This window comes from Homalodisca vitripennis, chromosome 4 (genome assembly GCF_021130785.1).
Source record: "Homalodisca vitripennis isolate AUS2020 chromosome 4, UT_GWSS_2.1, whole genome shotgun sequence".
In the NCBI taxonomy this organism is placed as follows: Eukaryota; Metazoa; Arthropoda; class Insecta; order Hemiptera; family Cicadellidae; genus Homalodisca; species Homalodisca vitripennis.
Genome location: NC_060210.1, coordinates 49,596,839 through 49,615,805, shown reverse-complemented (window position 1 = coordinate 49,615,805; position 18,967 = coordinate 49,596,839). Strand labels below are relative to the sequence as shown.

Sequence of the window (18,967 nt, the reverse complement as noted above, 5' to 3'; positions counted from 1 at the left end):
ACAACTCTACTTTAATAAAATCAACGTGAGCTGTGAGAGTAATTTATGTTTGGTCTTGCCTTCCTCTTTGTAAACTTAATAAACTTATTACACTATAAATTTCTATAAAATATACTATGACCTTTTACATTTTAAAACTTTATTACATTAGGCTGTACCAATGCACATAAAAATCATAAATACATTTGATTTATTGCTAATAACTATTTATTGATTTAGAAAAACCTATAATATTAAATATTTGCTTTTTCTATTGATAAAATATTTAAAATATTTAGGTATAAAGTTATGTGTTGTACTGTAAAAGTAAAAATGTAATACTTCATTAGGTACTACGAAAATGTTTAATTATTTTAAATATTCAAATAATAAAACTGATTTGGTTTCAAGTAGTTTTTTTTTACATTCAACCATTTGCATTTGCCTAATTTTTGCAGTACTGTTACAGTAAGAGATCAATAGGATAATAAAAATCACCAACCAGTTTCAATGTGTTTTTAGATTACTAGTACTTACTCAAATTAATTTTATTACAGATAACCTTACAAAATAAATAAACTTCCGGGAAAATATTCAGATTTTACATCATTAATAAACATTAAAATTTAAATCTTTACAACAGAAAATGTCATAGTAGATATTTTATTTAAATGAAAGGATACCTTATAACAGAATATAATACATATTTGTTGCTTACATATTCTCAAATCAGTATTAGTTTATCTATACAAAAGTTTGAAAGAAATATAAGCGCTAATTTAATAAAGACTTTTATTATAAATAAACACCACAACGTCTTTTGTCACAAAACATTAACCTGGCAGCTCCACGTAACAAATGCATAGCTATAATTATAATAAATTAACATCTAAAGTGCAATGTTTTGTACTATACGTGATGGAACTCTGATAAACTAGAGTGTTTTCTGTCCGAGTACCTTAATCGAAGAGAGTAATTTTGGCGTTTCTCTGAGATCATTCAATAGACTTGGAGGATCAGACGCAGGAGTCTCTGTACCCCAGGAGGTGGGAATGGCGATGAGATCTAAGCCGAGGGTATCCTAAAACACTTTACCGCACGTACGTGCTCTGGCGAGATGAGGTACTCAGCTCCATAGAGACCACCTGGCGTGCAGTACAATTTCGAAAAGTCAGTCTCCAGAACGCTAACCGGAAATCTGGACTGTAGAAGGCGTAGATGAATGGGTTTATGGCAGAATTTATCCAGCCTATAACAATGAATTGCTATTACGTTTTAATTTTTTTGCATATACAAAGTTACGTAGAGTAAGAAACAAGTGACTGCAAAGAGTGCATTTAATATTTGACCAGTGACAGTAGACTGGCATTTGTTTCTTAAGGATAAATATAAACCGAATATTAACTGTATGAGGTACTTAAAAAACAGTGTATATTTATAATTTTAATTGTTAATTCAAACCTTATTGAAAGGATTAGATTCCTCGTCGACAATATAGAATAGAATAGAATAGAAATTCTTTATTTTGCTGCAATACAATTTAGTACAATAAATACACATTTACAACTCTACATGAATATGTATTTTACACCCTTAAACATGTACACAAATAAATAACTATATTATACTTAAAGATAATTTTAATCGATTCTTAGAGATGCTATTATACATGTTAGACGCCCGAAACAACCGAAACACCCCCTCAAAAAACCATTCCATAATAAAAACGGCATGACATAAATAAATAAATATATTATAAAACTATCAACATATTTTACCATCAAGAAACTTTGACTTATTAACGTGAAACAATAATTAACGTGATGAGGACATAACAACTTCGCCTCAGCTATCGAGCCAAGACATGTTCGACACTTGACACATTGCGGCGTGCGATCAATCGGGCAAAATCTTCTGACAGACCGAACAGCAAATGAGCAATAAAGCAGTCAACAAGTTACTATCACAACTTTTAGACGTACGGTGAGCCGATACCATAACCTATATTGTTATTTTGGTAGGTGACTACGAATTGTTTGTGAGATACGGACCTAACGTATAAAATATAAGTAGTTAGTATAAGTATATAGTATAAGTAGTAATATAAGTATATTAGTAATCTATTACTTTATTTACTTTACTTACTATCATACTTAATCTATCGTTCGTATTTTGTATCGGTTTTTGTTGTGTTCGTACCATGAACTTATCATATAACATATTATTCTAGGTATTCTGTTTACTTTACTTACTGTCTTAATCAATCTATGCGTTATACGGTTATCTATGGTATGTTAAATATGCCATTCTTAAAAGTAACTGGTTGTATTGAGAAATGACACATCACAGCTGTAATAAACTGAGTTTTTACCTAGCCAGGTTAAACCAAACATCAGCTCGTCCGGAATTTTAGTCGGTTTTATAAATGGTGCGAGAAGATAGGCGACGAAGAAGGGCAGCCAGCAAACAATGAAGCCACCAACAACGATGCTAAGAGTTTGTGCCGCTTTTTTCTCACGCCGGATGGATGAGACCCTGGACTTGTTGTCCAAGAGCCTCAAGCGCCGATCCTGCAGTCTGTTTTCTCGGAGACTCGTCGTTAGACTGGAAAAACAAAGGTTACGTTAGCCTGAGCCACCTTGATCTACCACAGGGTAGATGACATCCTGCTAGTGTTGTCCAAAAGAAGTAAGCGCCGGTCTGGCAGTCTGTTCTCTTGGAGACTCGTCATTATACTTGAAAAAAAAAGGTTACGTTAGTATGAGCCACCTTAATCTACCACAAGATAAATGACATCCTGGTAGTGTTGTCCGAAAACCTAAGCGCCGGTCCGACAGTCTGTTCTCTCGAAGACTGGTCACTACACTGGAAAAATAAAAGGTCTGTTCTCTCGGAGACTCGTCATTATACTGGAAAAACAAAGGTTACGTTAGTACGAGCCACCTTGATCTACCACAGGATAGATGACATCCTGGGAGTGTTGTCCGAAAGCCGTAAGCGCCGCCGGTTTGGCAGTCTGTTCTCTCGGAGACTCGTCATTATACTGGAAAAACAAAGGTTACGTTAGTCTGAGCCACCTTGATCTACCACAGGATAGGTGCCATCCTGGTAGTGTTGTCCGAGAGCCATTAATACCGATCCGGCAAGCTATCCTCTGAAAGCCTATACTAGACAAACATAGTTCAGGTTAGTGGGAAACGCCTTTATCTCCCACCTAAGTCTAATGAGATCCTGGTAGTATTGTTTGAGAACCGTAGATGCTGGTCAGATAGCCTGTTCTATGGGAAGACTCGCCATCGCCATGCAGAAATAAAGCTATCACTCATTAGATTTCACGTTAAATACTCAAAGAACTAACCTTGGTGTTTTACCAGAGAACTCTTTGCTCTTTGAAGACTCCCTGGCAAGATCTGACTCCTCTAGACATGTAGATATTGGCTTCCTTGATTGTTTCTAGACAACATCGAGAATTATTAGATATTATAATATCACTATTTCCAGTAAAATAACGTGTGCGATTGATCTCAAAATATAAAACTTGATATTTTGCTTAACTTTATTCTTGGTAGTATGTGTTCAGTGTCTCACATAACTGGGGGTCACAGACGGGATAATGTATCTAATTGTTATATGTTAAATAAGGAATTAACCAGTAATTGAGATCGCAAGCTTAACTGGAGTGGATTGACACTGTATAGGAGTGTGTCAAACGACAGCATAGCTTTAGTCGGAACGATGCATATAAATGGATACATGCTAATCCATGTGTAAAATGATGTTATTTTCAATAATGTTATATAGCACATAGGGTATAAAAAATCAGTACCTAACATAGCCTAAAATCAAAAGCGCTCCTCTTTAAAACAATATGCTATACAGTCACATGTAAATGGTGAGTAAAGACAGAGCCGAATGCATGCAATGGGGTGACAATAATCTACTGTAAATGCAAACACTATATTTAAAAAGAAACCATTTTACATAGTTAAAAACATATATTATGTCTTCAATGAACTTTACGTTTCAGTTGCAAGAGGAAAATACTAATGACTACACTATAGCTACAGTAGTTTGACATTATATCTAGTTATATTACAGGTTATTCACAAAAGGGTGGTACATACTTGTGTGTTAATGACATTTTAAACTAAAAATAAATACACACAAAGGTCGAAAAATGTTTTGTATGTCCGCTAGCTATCATTTTGTATTAAAAAAATTATTACTTGTAAAACTAGTACAGCTAAAAAAACCAAATTTAGTAAAAAGGTTTGAGTAGATAAGAGAAAAATAATAAAATAATATTTTGATATTTTCTTTAATATTGCCAAAATAGCATTTGTTGCAAACCTTTGACATTAAGTAGGCCATATAAAATAACAGGAACGACCCATAGTGTGAAAACCTACACCGGCACTAGGGCTATTATTACAGATGAAAAATATAAAACAAATAATAAACAGTATAAAAACATCTAAATATAGTTAATTGTTTTCTACTTTAAATACAAATCGCGGTATCTTAAATTATCGCACTCATAATAAAAACAAAACAAACCAAAATTACCTTATATATTTTTTTGAAATTCGTAACAAATACTTATTTAATTAAATTATTTAAAAATGTATATATTTAGTGGGAAGAAAAGTTCTCAAAATGTGTTATCTCCATATGATATACTTGTTTTACAAAATCCCGCGTATTTCAACGGTTATATTGAATTAATGGTTATTAGTTTTTTATATCTCACTTGTATAAGGTTACAGATATACTAATACAAGTAAACGCAATAACGTGTGTTTTCATGGCTTACAGTGATTGTAACTTTTAGAATTTTATTTTAGTTTTCGAATATTGGTAAATATATTTACGGTATCATGAGAGTCAAAACCAATTCACACTAATACTTGCTGGTTTAAAAAAGCATGGTATGAACCTTTTGTAAAACTTAATTTTGTATTGCTCTAGTCCGCAATTTTTAAATAGGTAACTATTTTTTATAAATTAAATCTGGAATAGTTATAGTGCAATTACTCTTAAACAAATTTTCGCAAAACATATATCTACAGTGCACAGTTTTTAGGTTTAAACACTAGCTGTAAAACCTGATAACACTACTTTAAATTCATTCTCTGTACATTTTGTTAGGGGATTGCATTATGTTTGTTGAATCTAACAATTATATCTTTAAGGTTTAAGGCACAATAATATATTACAACTCAGGTATGTACTTCAAAAATATTATAGGAAATTATCCCCACATGGGCATCAGCATGTGTGTGGGGAAACGAGTTCCTCAGTCTGCACTACCAATAACACAAAAAAAAACCTAAATTAAAATAAGGAAATGAATTGTCATTAATAAAAACATTTTCATTAACAAATGAAAAATGAAGATTTAACCTCTAAAATAAACCATACAAGCCCAGAGCATGGAATACATGAGTAAATCCAGTTAATAAATAATCTAAAATTTGAAAGGAATATACTTATTTAGAAAATACAATTTGAAGACTTAAAAATGTAATTTGTAAAAACTTGTGACTTACATAAAAAAGAGCAATCAGAAAGACTTAATTAAAAATTAGCCGATATAAGTAGAGAGAGATTTGGACCACACCTGCACACCCACGCACACACACTAAAACACACACACACACACACACACACACACACACACACACACACACACACACACACCAATCACGCACCCGCACACTTGCTCGCACCACATGTCCTCGTTGGCCTGCAGTCAAAACGATTGTACAGACTCACCAAACACTCAGACTAACATTGCTTGTAATACAAAGATATAACAGAAATTTAATACATAAAAAAAGCATATCTAGGTGTAGATTGAGGAAAAGTACTGACGAAATCCATCTCGCCCAGCATCTACTAACCATTTATTGATTAATTTTTTGTACGTACTAATAGTGCAGGGTCTTGGGTTTTTTATAAAGTATGGTAATTTCGAGAAAATTATATGAGCAATGTAGTGAGATGATGTTGAATTAAAGGCTTTAACGAGTCTAGGAACAATAATTCTGTTATGAAGTGAAGAACGCGTAAAATGGCTGTGGTTACTGTGAATGAAAATTGAATCTCGATGTTGAAAAATGTACAAAACTAATGTTCGGATATATAATTGCGAGACGTTAAACACTTTAAATTCTTCAAATAATAAATTGGTTGGATAAGTACGATTTCGCTTCAGAGCTACTTTTATAATAGTTTTTTGAACGACTTCTAAGGGAGCAAGGTTATTTTGAAAACAGCCACCCCATGCTACATTACCATACTGAAGAATTGATTGCACATAAGCATAGTATACAGTTTTTAAAAGATCAATTGTAAGTATATTACGCAGATTACAAAATATAAAGATAAATTTACGAAGTTTATTCCGCATGTAAGCTACGTGATTACACCACTTCAAACGATTGTCAAAAACTACACCCAAGTATTTATACTCACTCACCCTATCAATACATTCACACAAAACGCATCCATCCTGGTCACCACAAGTATTCAACCGTAGATTAAAAACAAAAGGATCGCCGTCAGCTCGTATAGAGATTGGCATACATTTAGTTTTGGCTATATTAACTGTGAGCCGACATTGATCAAACCAGCGCTTCACAGTGAGTAGACCGCGCTCAGCCACATCCCTCACTTCCTCCCAGCTTTCACCCTCAAATAACAAAGCGGTGTCGTCCGCATAAAGAAATATCTGTCCTTTACACAGAGTCAATCTTCCTAGATTGTTAATAAAAATTAAGAAAAGCAAGGGTCCAAGAATACTGCCTTGCAGAACCCCATACTCAATTTTTTGAGGAACGCTTGTATGGCCTAAAACAGAAACAACTCGATACCGATCGGACAAATAACTTTTAAACCATCTCCAAGAGTTCCCTTGTATTCCAATATATTTTAATTTTTGTAGTAATAATTGTCTATCAACTGTATCAAAAGCTTTAGCTAAATCTATAAAAATCAATAATGGTTTTTTATTACGGCTAATCGTGTCATGAACACTTTTAGTTAGCAAATATAAATCGTCATTCAAATTCTTATCTTTTCTGAAACCGAATTGATTTTGTACAAGAATATTATTGATGTTTAAATATTTTTCGAGTTGAATTCCAACACATTTTTCCAATAATTTAGATAAAACACTAGTTAAAGTTATTGGCCTGAAGCTAACACATCGATTTTTTGGGCCTCCCTTATAGATTGGGATTACTTTACCCATTTTAAAAGATGCTGGGAAGTAATCACAAGTAAAACACACATACATACTCACGTGCCTACACACATACATACTCACATGCATCACACATACTTCTAACTTCAACTCATACTCACGTATTTATAATTTAATTATAGGTTGGTATAGTACAATCAATATTTCATTTTGAATGCTGAGTGTCCTAGTAGTAATTAATATTGAACGTCGCTGCGAAAATATTTTCAATTTTCACTTTAAGTCTTATTTAAAAATACACATGCACATGCCAATAAATTACACAAATTATAATGTTAAACGAAAAATGTAATATAAATGCTGCAAACGAAAATTAACATAATAAAAAAAGTCTTAATTGCTATGTCCTTATCTGGATTTATGGAGTATCTATAACCTACGCTAAAACTCTGGAAAATTACTTCGTTGTCGTGGGACTGCCGCTAACCGCCGGATTTACGAAGGCTTCTACTTCGTCGATGCTCCTCACACTCCTGGCCGGTGACTCCACCGTCTGTCTCACCAACCCCTTCCGTCCCTCGACCAAGCGAACGCCAGCTGTCCATCTTTGACCAAGGACTTAGCTCTCCCCAGTATATGTTTATTCTGTGGTGTGAGATGATCCAGAACTAATACCGGCGCAGGCGGTAGAGACGCTGCCAAGTCCGTAGTTTTAATTCTTTTTTTCTTGGCCACAGAAATCCATTCAGCCTTTGTTGAGCGGGACACGAACTGGACGACGATAGAGGGGTGGAAAGACTTCCTCCGAGGTGCCGGCAAACGATGGGCAATGGATATGGACTGTCTGTCGTAAGTTAGATCAAGCGCGGTGGCCACCGATTTGACGATTTCGTAAACATTCTCACTTTTTGTGACGGGGACACCCATAACTTCAATGTTATGGTTTCGCGAGTACTGCTGTATATCTGCCATTTGTATCTTCACGTCAAACACCCGCCGAGACAGGGATTCATTTTTAGTTCGGAGTTCAACACATTCCGCTTTAAGTTCAACATTTTCCGCCTCTAAAGAAGAAAGTCTCTTATGGAATTCGTCAACAGATGCCTGTAAACCAGTTAGACGCTGTTCAATCGCGCTAAAACCGTCTCTATTTGCAGCTTGGCTTACAGCAATTTCTTTTTGTATTGCCAAAACAATGTCAGAAATATTTGGATCGACCGAGTCCGACTTATGACTTGCCACTGAGGATGAATCCTGCGAACAATCGTCACACTTCCACGAGGCCAGATTTCGGGCCGACATAGATGTCAACTTTGCCAAAGTCCGAATGCGACAACACGTTACATGAAAACTTAGACCGCACTCCACACACTTTGCTGCATCTTTAGCAATGGTTATGTCTCGGCTACATTTACCGCAATTCATGGTAAAAATGTAAGTAATTGTAAGTTACTTAACTGTACAGTAAAAAAACTAAAAAAATAACGGAAAGCCTGATTTAAAATTATAATTAATCCAAAAATAACTTTAGTCCAAACTAAAAATAAACTTCATCAATACTAACGAAACTTCACACACGAAAAAAATAAAGTTTATGACACAGTTTTAAGGATAATTACTTTAAGAAAAGGTACCGCACAGGACAAGACGGGCAGGCCGACCAGACTGCACAATCACGAGCGGCTTATCTCTACGACCGTCCTCATGGACTGAATTAGAGACTGAATTATATACGACTTTTGTGCAATAGTGATCAGCAGAACTGTTGTAAGTTAATTGTTATATCTAAAATTTATATCTTTAAAGTTTAAGGCACAATAATATATTACAACTCAGGTATGTACTTGTATAATTATATACGACTTTTGTGCAATAGTGATCAGTAGAACTGTTGTAAGTTAATTGTTGAATCAAATTTTTTAGATTCCTGCGTTTACAGAGACATTTTGAAGTGTATTTTTATAAACGGTAGCTAACACGAAATGTAATAATCATCGTTCTGTCTATTAAAATGCCAAAATTAACTGGATCATTTATGAGTATTATGCAAAACTATTTTTAATATTTTCATTGCAGGTAGTAATTAAGAGACTTCTATGCAAGTATAAATCCTGGGGAGGTGGAACTATATAAGCGGCACACGCAGCTTTTATTCCATAGATTTATTTAAATAACATTGTTTGTCTCAAAATTAAACAGAAAATTATCATCGTTCCGCTACTGATGCCATTGGCAAGTTTACGTTCACCACCTTCCAGTCTAGATGCATTGGAACAAGATTAGACATGAAACTAAGATATCCGCCGAGGCTCATTACTGACTAATGTAGTGCTTCTTCAAATTTCATATTTTCATGTCATTACATACCTGAGAACTACTGTTTCATTTAAAGTATTTTATATAATCCAAAACCATTTCACATAAACAACGATGTTACAAAAATAATGGTTTTATATAATTTCAATTAAATACAACCACCTGAAATTATTATACGAAACTTACAATTATACAGCCTACTTACAGTAGATTTGAGTGGCCACTTGACTTGGGGAGGATTGTTGATAGCAGTGATGTCCTTGTGTCGCCCAGCAATGACGCAGGAGATTCGAGCGTACACGTACAACATTACGATCATCGGCACAAAAAACGATCCCATTGCTGAGAACACGACGTATCCCTTGTGATCGCTGTAGTCGCAGTCCACTTCCGTTAATTTGCTGCCAAAGTTGCTCAGGTCATGAAACCTGAAGAAATAAAATAATGTGTTATTTTAAATATTTTATAGGTAATATTTTATTTAACATAATCGTAGATATTGAGCAACAAAGGTTAACGAAGACGACTAAATGAATAAGCACTATTCTGAAAGCAAAGTTTGGATCATTAAGTCCTTTACCGTACCCTGTCAGATGCACAAGTCTAAAGACATTTTTTAAACGTGAATAGGAATGTATATAAATGTTATTCTCTTTTAAGCCAAGGAATTCAATCAAACATTGTATCGTTTGGTAACAAAATAGTAAAAAAATCTACATTTGCAATATAAATTAGTTTTCACTATATCAGTCTCTAATGAGGTAATAAGTAGAGCTATAATTGCGTTGGGTTAAACGTTTAAACGTAATACACTACTATTAAGTTGCTATAAAAAGTCGATTGGCTATATATATATATATATATATATATATATATATATATATATATATAAGTAACCCGAATAATTTAACTTACATATTTTATGGAATGTGTTTGGGTGACAGCAAAGGTGTAATTATACTAATGTCAATACGATCGGAGCAATATTGTCTGTTTGATTTGGAATCAAGGCGACTTGAAACCACGTCTCGTATGTACGCTCACAAATCGTTTAAAAACAAGCTCTCATTGATGAATAAGTAACACTTCAAAGGGCCAATCGACTTTTTACAGCAACTTAATAGTAGTGTATTACGTTTAAACATTTAACCCAACGCAATTATAGCTCTACTTATTACCTCATTAGAGACTGATATAGTCCATATATATATATATATATATATATATATATATATATATATATATATATATATATATATGTTGGCATGATTATTTTCGTTTAATATGGTCGAAACAACCGCACCACCTGCTTGTGAGGTTATTATTCATCCCAAACTTGTCAAGACTATATTGACAGTGAGCGGCCGAGGAAGTTAGTAGAAGCGAGAATAATGTGGTGAAACCTCATAACCTCGAGTACTCCAAGATTAAACTTGGGCAATCTCAAGATCCCTCAAGTTTCTTGTTCAATACAACCCACCGTCAATGACGGTAACGTTCATTTTTTCTATTTACTTAAAGTCAATAACAGTGTAAAATAGTTCATTTGTACAATTGTACACCACCAGCATGTTGCTTCTATCAAATTAAATAGGACAATAAATATAATAACATATCGATTTAGAATATGTACTTATGAATATGATCCAGTACCAATGTCCGTAATCTTCACAGTTTTACACAAACAAAATGGACGGTTTTGTTAGTTTTTTTACTAGTCACGTTACGAGTATGTTAAAATATTAAAAAAGTTATATTCTACCTAATAAATACCGCAGTAGGTATATATTTTAGAATAACATGTCAGGTATTAAACATATTACAAAGAAGGTACACGTCTCTATAAACTACCAACGATTAGTAAATTTTTAGTAGTATTAGTATAAAATCAAGTGTAGAAAATATATAACACTAATGATGTTTAGATGATGTCTGTATTACGTTCTTAAGAAAAACTTGTATCCAGTTTTAATGAATGGGTCATTTTAATTAATCAACCCCAATCTTTTCTTCTAAATATTAAAAGGGTTTTTTTTATTTTATGATATAAGAAACTAATTTTCACGTGCCTTACCCATTAGTGAATTATCTCTTTGGTTTTAAAAGATTTTTGCCAAGTAAAAGAAATTAAGGTTTCTTACTTTCGGCCCTAATATGTATTCAAGATCGTTAGTGCAAATTGTTTTTGTGATATACCTTAGAATATATTAGTAAAAGTATAATCACACGAATAAAATAATGTTATAGGTAAAAATATTGGATGGTTCACCCTAATGTTTATAGTGACTTTTTTGTCTCCTAATTACCTGATACTGTCTATCTATGCCTGGTACTACTGCTAGTACCTCATAATAATCATCATATATTTTAATGATTTTAAGAATTACTAAAATTTTGTAGCATTGGATATTTCAGAAGATTATAACTTGAAATATTTATGACATTATGTCTTAAGTCATAAAACCTCCTTATTTTAATTCTTACGTTATCTGTACTGAAACCAGTTTCACTAATTGCTCTGGTTCATTCAACAAAGAAAGAAATTCCAGAGTGATTAGAGATTCTCTGTAAAATAATCTATTAACGCAAAACCTTTTTTATAACACAGCTTCTCGAATAATGTTTAAAACATTTACTTTAGACCACTTAAATATTTGAGTACACTACCTTTCACTCGAGAATTGTTTTTCAAATCTTTAAGAGTCATGTAAATGTTTAAGAAGAGTTATCTAAAGCTCATTTAAATTTTTGTCCTATTTCAAAGTTGCCTGTCTTCAGCAAAATCTTCGAGAAAGTGTCTTTTTACTCACTATTGTGACATTTAAAAACTACTATCAACACACAAAATATTTTTCCGAAGTAGACAAATGTAGCAGTCGTATGTCTCATCGATATCGTGGTGGAAGTTACTAAAAGTCAAAGAGACACTTTAAGTGTATTTCTTGACCTATCAAAAGCTGTTGACTGTGTTGAGCAACAAACCCTCATTTATAAATTGAAACATTACAGCATATGAGAAATACCACTCAAGTTGTTCGAACCATTGCAATGAGACACATTGTATATGTATATCATACGTTTGATCAGAAGAACGGAGGTTGCATTATGGGGTTCCAAATAGAAATACTAAGAAATACTGTCAGCGACAAACAGACAGAGTATAGTCTTGCGGTGAGGCTGGATAAAATCGAGATCAAAGAAGTCTACTTAAAATAGTTGTTCAGAATACTAGATCGAGAGTTTTACAAGAATTTTTCACGCTGATAGTGCCTGGTTTAAATTATTGTAAAAAAATATTTATTTTTTGAGGAAAACCATATCATTACTTCCCAATTCGATAAATGATGACGACATTCCAAGAAATAATCTACTTCCATCTCACATAGAAATTCGCTTTGTGAGGAGGTTGCTCACACGCAGTCTGTACAATTCCAAGACTGCAACAGAGTGAGCCGTGTAAGTCAACATTCAAAAAGATGAAACTCTTTTTTTTCTACAGTAATTATAGTAATGTAATGACTCATATTTTGAAACTAGGTATAGGTAAATACAAAGAACGATAGTATAAGAGAATTTGCTTCCTCAGTCAATAAATCAGTGTGTCAACATATTACCTAATTTTATTAACTGCTTCAATGTTTAAGGTAACTAAATATTATCTACAGTCGGTTCTAATTGCAACTGCATTTTACAGTACAGACGAATACATGACACACCATTAAGAGGTCACAGAATGGTAACCGAAACTTGTCGTGGATCAATTCGAATAACGGTAGTCTGAGATACGCATAAATATATGCATTAATTGTAAGATGAAAATAGATTTATATGAACGGATGAACTAAACACTTACATCAATAGTTTACGATTGCCATGTAATGTAGGAATTGCTTCCATAATAAACATGCATTATTGTTATATAACTATGTTTATGCATCTAAAGTTCACTTAGAATTGTGTCCAGCGAAGGAATATATCATCATCTGAAAAAGTTACTGTTTTTTTACCCTTTCATTATGTTGACTTACTCAAAATACTTTAATTGACAATTTAATTGATGTTATTTTTAGGAAAATTATTTTATGCAAGGTAGTTATGGAATGCATATTTTATCTTGCCTTCTAGACTATTACTTTATGTCGAATTTGATGACAAATGAAACCAAAGACCGGTAGGATAATTTTTAACTCTTTGAAGCAATTACTTATCTATCAATATTACTTACAAAAACAAGAGTGAGTAACATTAATTACCAAATCAGAGGAGGACAACTAATAACAATGGCTGCCATCCAGACGAAGAGGATCATGAGAGCTGCAAGCCGCTTGGAACGACGACGGCGAGAGTAGTTGAGTGGCTGAGTGACGGCGAAGTAACGGTCGATGCTAATGGCGCACAGACTCAAGATGGAGGCGGTGCAGACACAGACATCGCATAACACCCACATTATACACAGCTCTTGACCCAGTATCCACTTGCCTGTGCAACACATTTCTTTTTATTGTTAAAAACTAATTAAGACTTGGTTTTATTGTTATCAACCAAACATCGCATTCTTTGTTTGTACTTTCGTATTCTAAATCCATCCTATGACATTGAGAATCAGATCCTAAACGTATGGTAAAATAGGTGTGCGGGTGACCCTTCTCCCATCTAAGCCATAGCCTTCTTGACCTCTTTCTTCAAGATAAATCACCAGGGTACTACTAGAAATGCCATTATTGATTTTCTTCCTTGTCTTTCACTTTTCCTGATGCTTTTAACATGTATTATGTAGTGTCCTTAGTTTATTGCGGTTTATACTTTAGTTATATTTTTCAGTTTCATTTAACTATAGTGTCACGTGATTAAGATATTAAATATTAATCTTCAAAATATACTTATCTATTTTTAACAATAGCAAATTTCCTAAACTCTATATATTCATAATTTTCAAACCTTAAATAATTTATTGAGGGATACTGCTCGTGTCGTATCATTTTTTTTATCGGCCATTTGGAACAATCGCTGAATTTAGCGTCTAGGTTCATAGTGCAACTCAAACCAGGTCATTTACTTACAGAGAAGACAAAACGTAAAACAAACAAGTCAAAGTAATAAATTTTAAACTTAGTCTAATAAAGTATTACAGTATTGTAAATATTAAAATACAGGTTGAGATGGAAATCACCTCGTAACTTCAACTATTTTTGCGTGCATTTCGTATTATAATTAATACACCTTATATCTTAAACTTCATTTTTTATGAGTAAAATCTACTAAAATTTTTTTTCAATTATTCCATTGTTTGTAACACTGACATATATTGTTAAAATATTTCATAATGTAATTATTTATTGAGGGATACTGCTCGTGTCGTATCATTTTTTTTATCGGCCATTTGGAACAATCGCTGAATTTAGCGTCTAGGTTCATAGTACAACTCAAACCAGGTCATTTACTTACAGAGAAGACAAAACGTAAAACAAACAAGTCAAAGTAATAAATTTTAAACTTAGTCTAATAAAGTATTACTGTATTGTAAATATTAAAATACAGGTTGAGATGGAAATCACCTCGTAAATTCAACTATTTTTGCGTGCATTTCGTATTATAATTAATACACCTTATATCTTAAACTTGATTTTTGTAATGAGTAAAATCTACTACAATTTTTGTTCTATTATTCCATTGTTTGTAACACTGACATACATTGTTAAAATATTTCATAATGTAATTATTTATTGAGGGATACTGCTCGTGTCGTATCATTTTTTTTTATCGGCCATTTGGAACAATCGCTGAATTTAGCGTCTAGGTTCATAGTGCAACTCAAACCAGGTCATTTACTTACAGAGAAGACAAAACGTAAAACAAACAAGTCAAAGTAATAAATTTTAAACTTAGTCTAATAAAGTATTACAGTATTGTAAATATTAAACTACAGGTTGAGATGGAAATCACCTCGTAAATTCAACTATTTTTGCGTGCATTTCGTATTATAATTAATACACCTTATATCTTAAACTTGATTTTTGTAATGAGTAAAATCTACTACAATTTTTGTTCTATTATTCCATTGTTTGTACACTGACATACATTGTTAAAATATTTCATAATGTAATTCTAATATTAGGCCACATCTTTTATGTATACTGAAAACAATAGGGAACAATAAATTATATTTCTATATACGTTTAATAAATGTTATAAAAATGTGAACCAACGCCCACCATCATTTAAGTGTTTAGTAACGGCCAGAGGCATGACGAGGAAGCCCACCAGGCAGTCCGCGATGGCGAGCGACAGGACAAAAAAGTTTGTAACGGTGCGCAGGTGACGCGTGGTGATCACAGCAGCTATTATCAGCAAATTGCCAACCTGTAAAAACGTTCAATACAGTATTACATTATGAAAACACATCATTAAAAAAATTACCAACTGTTGTGGTAGGGAGATCAAAAAAGTATATTATATAACTAATCATTATTGTGGCCAGTGTGATTTTTACAAACCTCTGAAGCTAAAACAGAATGTTCAAAAGAGAATATGAATATCATTATTTATCCCACGTAAAAATTCAGATACATACAAACTTGGTACTTTTATTAAAATGCAGTGCATTGCTGCAAAACGTAATACTAATTTGTTATTCCTCCTCTCATAACATGGATATGCTTCTATGATTATCATTTTATTGATGTGATTTATAAATCGAATTTGAATAGGTCCTTGTAGTAACAACTTTGAAACTAATAAAAACACATGTATCCTATAAATATAGTTTCTTCTTTATATTATTGTTTATTTCAATCGATTACGTCATTTATATGAAAGAAATGCACGAGTAAAGGGCTTATCAGATCATAAAGTATCCAGAACATCAGTGGTGGTGCAAATTCTAAGGTCAAGCTAAGGGGATTAAACTTAGTGGAGGATGAAATAGATACTTATTTTGGAAAAGAGGAGTTGCAGATCTTGTATAAATCGGTTGTTAATTACATGAAAAAGGGAGAAGCAGCCTGAGGGATATCTTGGCAGGAAGGAACTGGAATTGGGAAAAAAAGAAGAAATGGAGTTTTCTGTGATGTGTAGAAGAACAGGGAAAAACACAAGTTAAAAGAATAATCACTACTAGGGAAAAGAATAAGAGTATAAAAAACATAATCAAGGGTATGGTGAGAAGTTAAGCACCGAAAATCTCTAGTGTCTGGACGCTTGAGTAAAAGAGAGTTGATTGTTAGGGTAAGTATAGAATGTACAGATTTGGGAAAGAAAGAAGAAGACAAGGGAGATAAATTAAAAAAAAATATAAATGGAAAGGAAGGTAAATGAGTGTAAAACCATACGTATTTGGTATAAATCGAAAGCTCTTACAATCTTCTAGATGTTTTGTCGATTGTAAACACATCCGATCATAGATCTATGTCCCTCAGGCTTTCAAAATTCCAATGTTGTGCTTTTTTATTGAGAGTGTTGTTTTTAATAAAACATCTAATGTATGTTACATAAGCTGTTGAGGTGGTTTTTCAAATTCATTAGCTTATTGGTCTATAACATCCACTAATAAACGTAATATACGCTGAGAGGTTATAATATACAGTAGTAAACTTAATATCTGCTTATTTATTTATAACGGTTCATATTTGTTTAGTCATATTCTAAACATGCTTAGGAACATTATTCTTGAATTAATTCCTAAGGGTTGTTTTCTAACTTAAATGTTTGTAAGGCTAAAACTAATTCTATTTCTCGGCAAGATATAGGAACGTATTAGTCTGAAATCCTACAATCGAATTAAACTCATTCAACTCAAATAGAATAAAACTTCAACTAAACTGACTTCTCAATCATTCCCAGGGGTCAATCTACTTCTTAAGCCAGATATAGTGGCAGTTGATGATTTGTCAAATGATTTGTATTGTTACATAATTTCAGAAAATGATACATAAATAAAATATTAAACATAGCTGTAAATTTTTAAGTTTGTTACTTAATATTATATATATATAATATTATTGGATTTCCTTAAAAATTAGTGTTGAGTCACCAAAACATTCAAATGTAATAAAAACACTATTTTTAATCGACCAATCTTACAGTTTATCCTTCATACGTATTTGTATTTATATTAATATTGTTTATGTATTTTAAACGCCTGATTGAAACCTCATTTCATGAACGTAAAGTTAATGGAATTATGGCAGAGCGAAGAACATAGCTTATCGAGAGTAGAATCTACGCTCCGCAGTGAGACGTGATGTTCCGAGGGGAGGCTGCTTGATTTTGAAAGGCAATCGAACAACATAACGACCGTCAGGATCTGTAGAGTGTGTTTAGCCAAAAAATATTTCAAAAATTTGTTCTTCTGTCGACTGTTTTTTGGCATGAAGGAGGTTCTTCTTGTTGCCAGAATCATTGAAGAGGCTAGTGGAAGTCAAAATCATTGTTATTGAAATCGAATTAGATGAGATGAGAGGGCCAATAGATGCACAAGTATTTTCAGTATCTTTGATGCCCGTAGCTGCTCCTATTTTATACCATTATATTTCACGTACTTTACGTACCTATATCTCTCTCAATCCCCATAACAATATATTATTATATGCTTAGCACCCACCATTGTACTGACATAAAATAATATGAAGGCCTCTAATCCTTGGGGAGAATATGCTTCTTAGAACAATTCAAAAATGAGATCGTAACATGAACGTGCTGCCTAAATTACATTTGGCCCTTTCCTAATAATTTAAAACACACAACATACTATATCATATTCAAAATTGATATATTTTGAATTATTTAAAGACAATAATTGTTTTCTCAATCCAGCGGAAATACAATGTGTTTAAGCTCTAATGAAACAAAGAATTAAAAGTGTTCAGAAAACAGAGAGGTCATGAGTTAAATTATTTCATAATCCCAACCAAACAAAACAACTCAAACTGTCACTGTTGATAAATGTGACGGCAATCGTCATTTTAACGACTGCTAATTGCGTTATTTATGGCGTTTATGTTAAAAGCTCCAGTAATGTCACTTTAGTGATTGTGCAATTTACGAACTGTATATAAGCTTGAATTATGACTCAAGTTCAATATATATTATACAAGAATCAGAACCATCTACAGCTAGAGTAAATAATAGTTAATGTAATTTTATTTATCGGCACCATGTTCTTTTATTGGAATGAAGAGTTTTTGAGTATAGTTTATTGTATACAGCTCTATTAAGATTATATTGTGATCGTGTAGCGTCTGTATATAACTTGTATGACTTTCTCTGACTGGGTTTATACCACCTAGGCATTATATCAATCACTTGCTCTGATAACAAAACAATTATTTTCAAGCTATATATTATCACGAAATCTCAAGAATAGATTTTGTTTGTTTAAGATTAACTATGTACCTACTACTATACATGGTACACAGAATATTTAATGATGACTTGTGGAATGAGGACAAAGAATGAAAAATACGTAAG

The 18,967-nt window shown here is 32.8% G+C and overlaps 1 protein-coding gene across 1 annotated transcript; it reads right to left on the bottom strand.

The window, feature by feature from the left end:
* Window positions 1-757: 757 nt before the first annotated feature.
* LOC124361014 (octopamine receptor-like) lies at window positions 758-15,856 on the bottom strand. Its single transcript, XM_046815050.1, has 8 exons — window positions 15,715-15,856; window positions 13,756-13,981; window positions 9,708-9,930; window positions 7,753-8,440; window positions 5,691-5,725; window positions 3,338-3,432; window positions 2,351-2,583; window positions 758-1,228 (listed from the first exon to the last, which is right to left on the bottom strand). The coding sequence occupies exons 1-8, from the start codon at window positions 15,746-15,748 to the stop codon at window positions 1,071-1,073; spliced, it is 1,692 nt and encodes a 563-aa protein (XP_046671006.1). The 5' UTR covers window positions 15,749-15,856; the 3' UTR covers window positions 758-1,070.
* Window positions 15,857-18,967: the final 3,111 nt, after the last annotated feature.

Coding starts and splice junctions, on each gene's coding strand:
- LOC124361014 (XM_046815050.1), bottom strand. CDS start 15,748: ATGCCTCTGGCCGTTACTAAACACTTAAATGATG. Junction 13,982..15,714: donor TACTAAACACTTAAATGATG/GTGGGCGTTGGT, acceptor TGTGTTGCACAG/GCAAGTGGATACTGGGTCAA. Junction 5,726..7,752: donor TTGGTCGAGGGACGGAAGGG/GTTGGTGAGACA, acceptor TTTTGACTGCAG/GCCAACGAGGACATGTGGTG.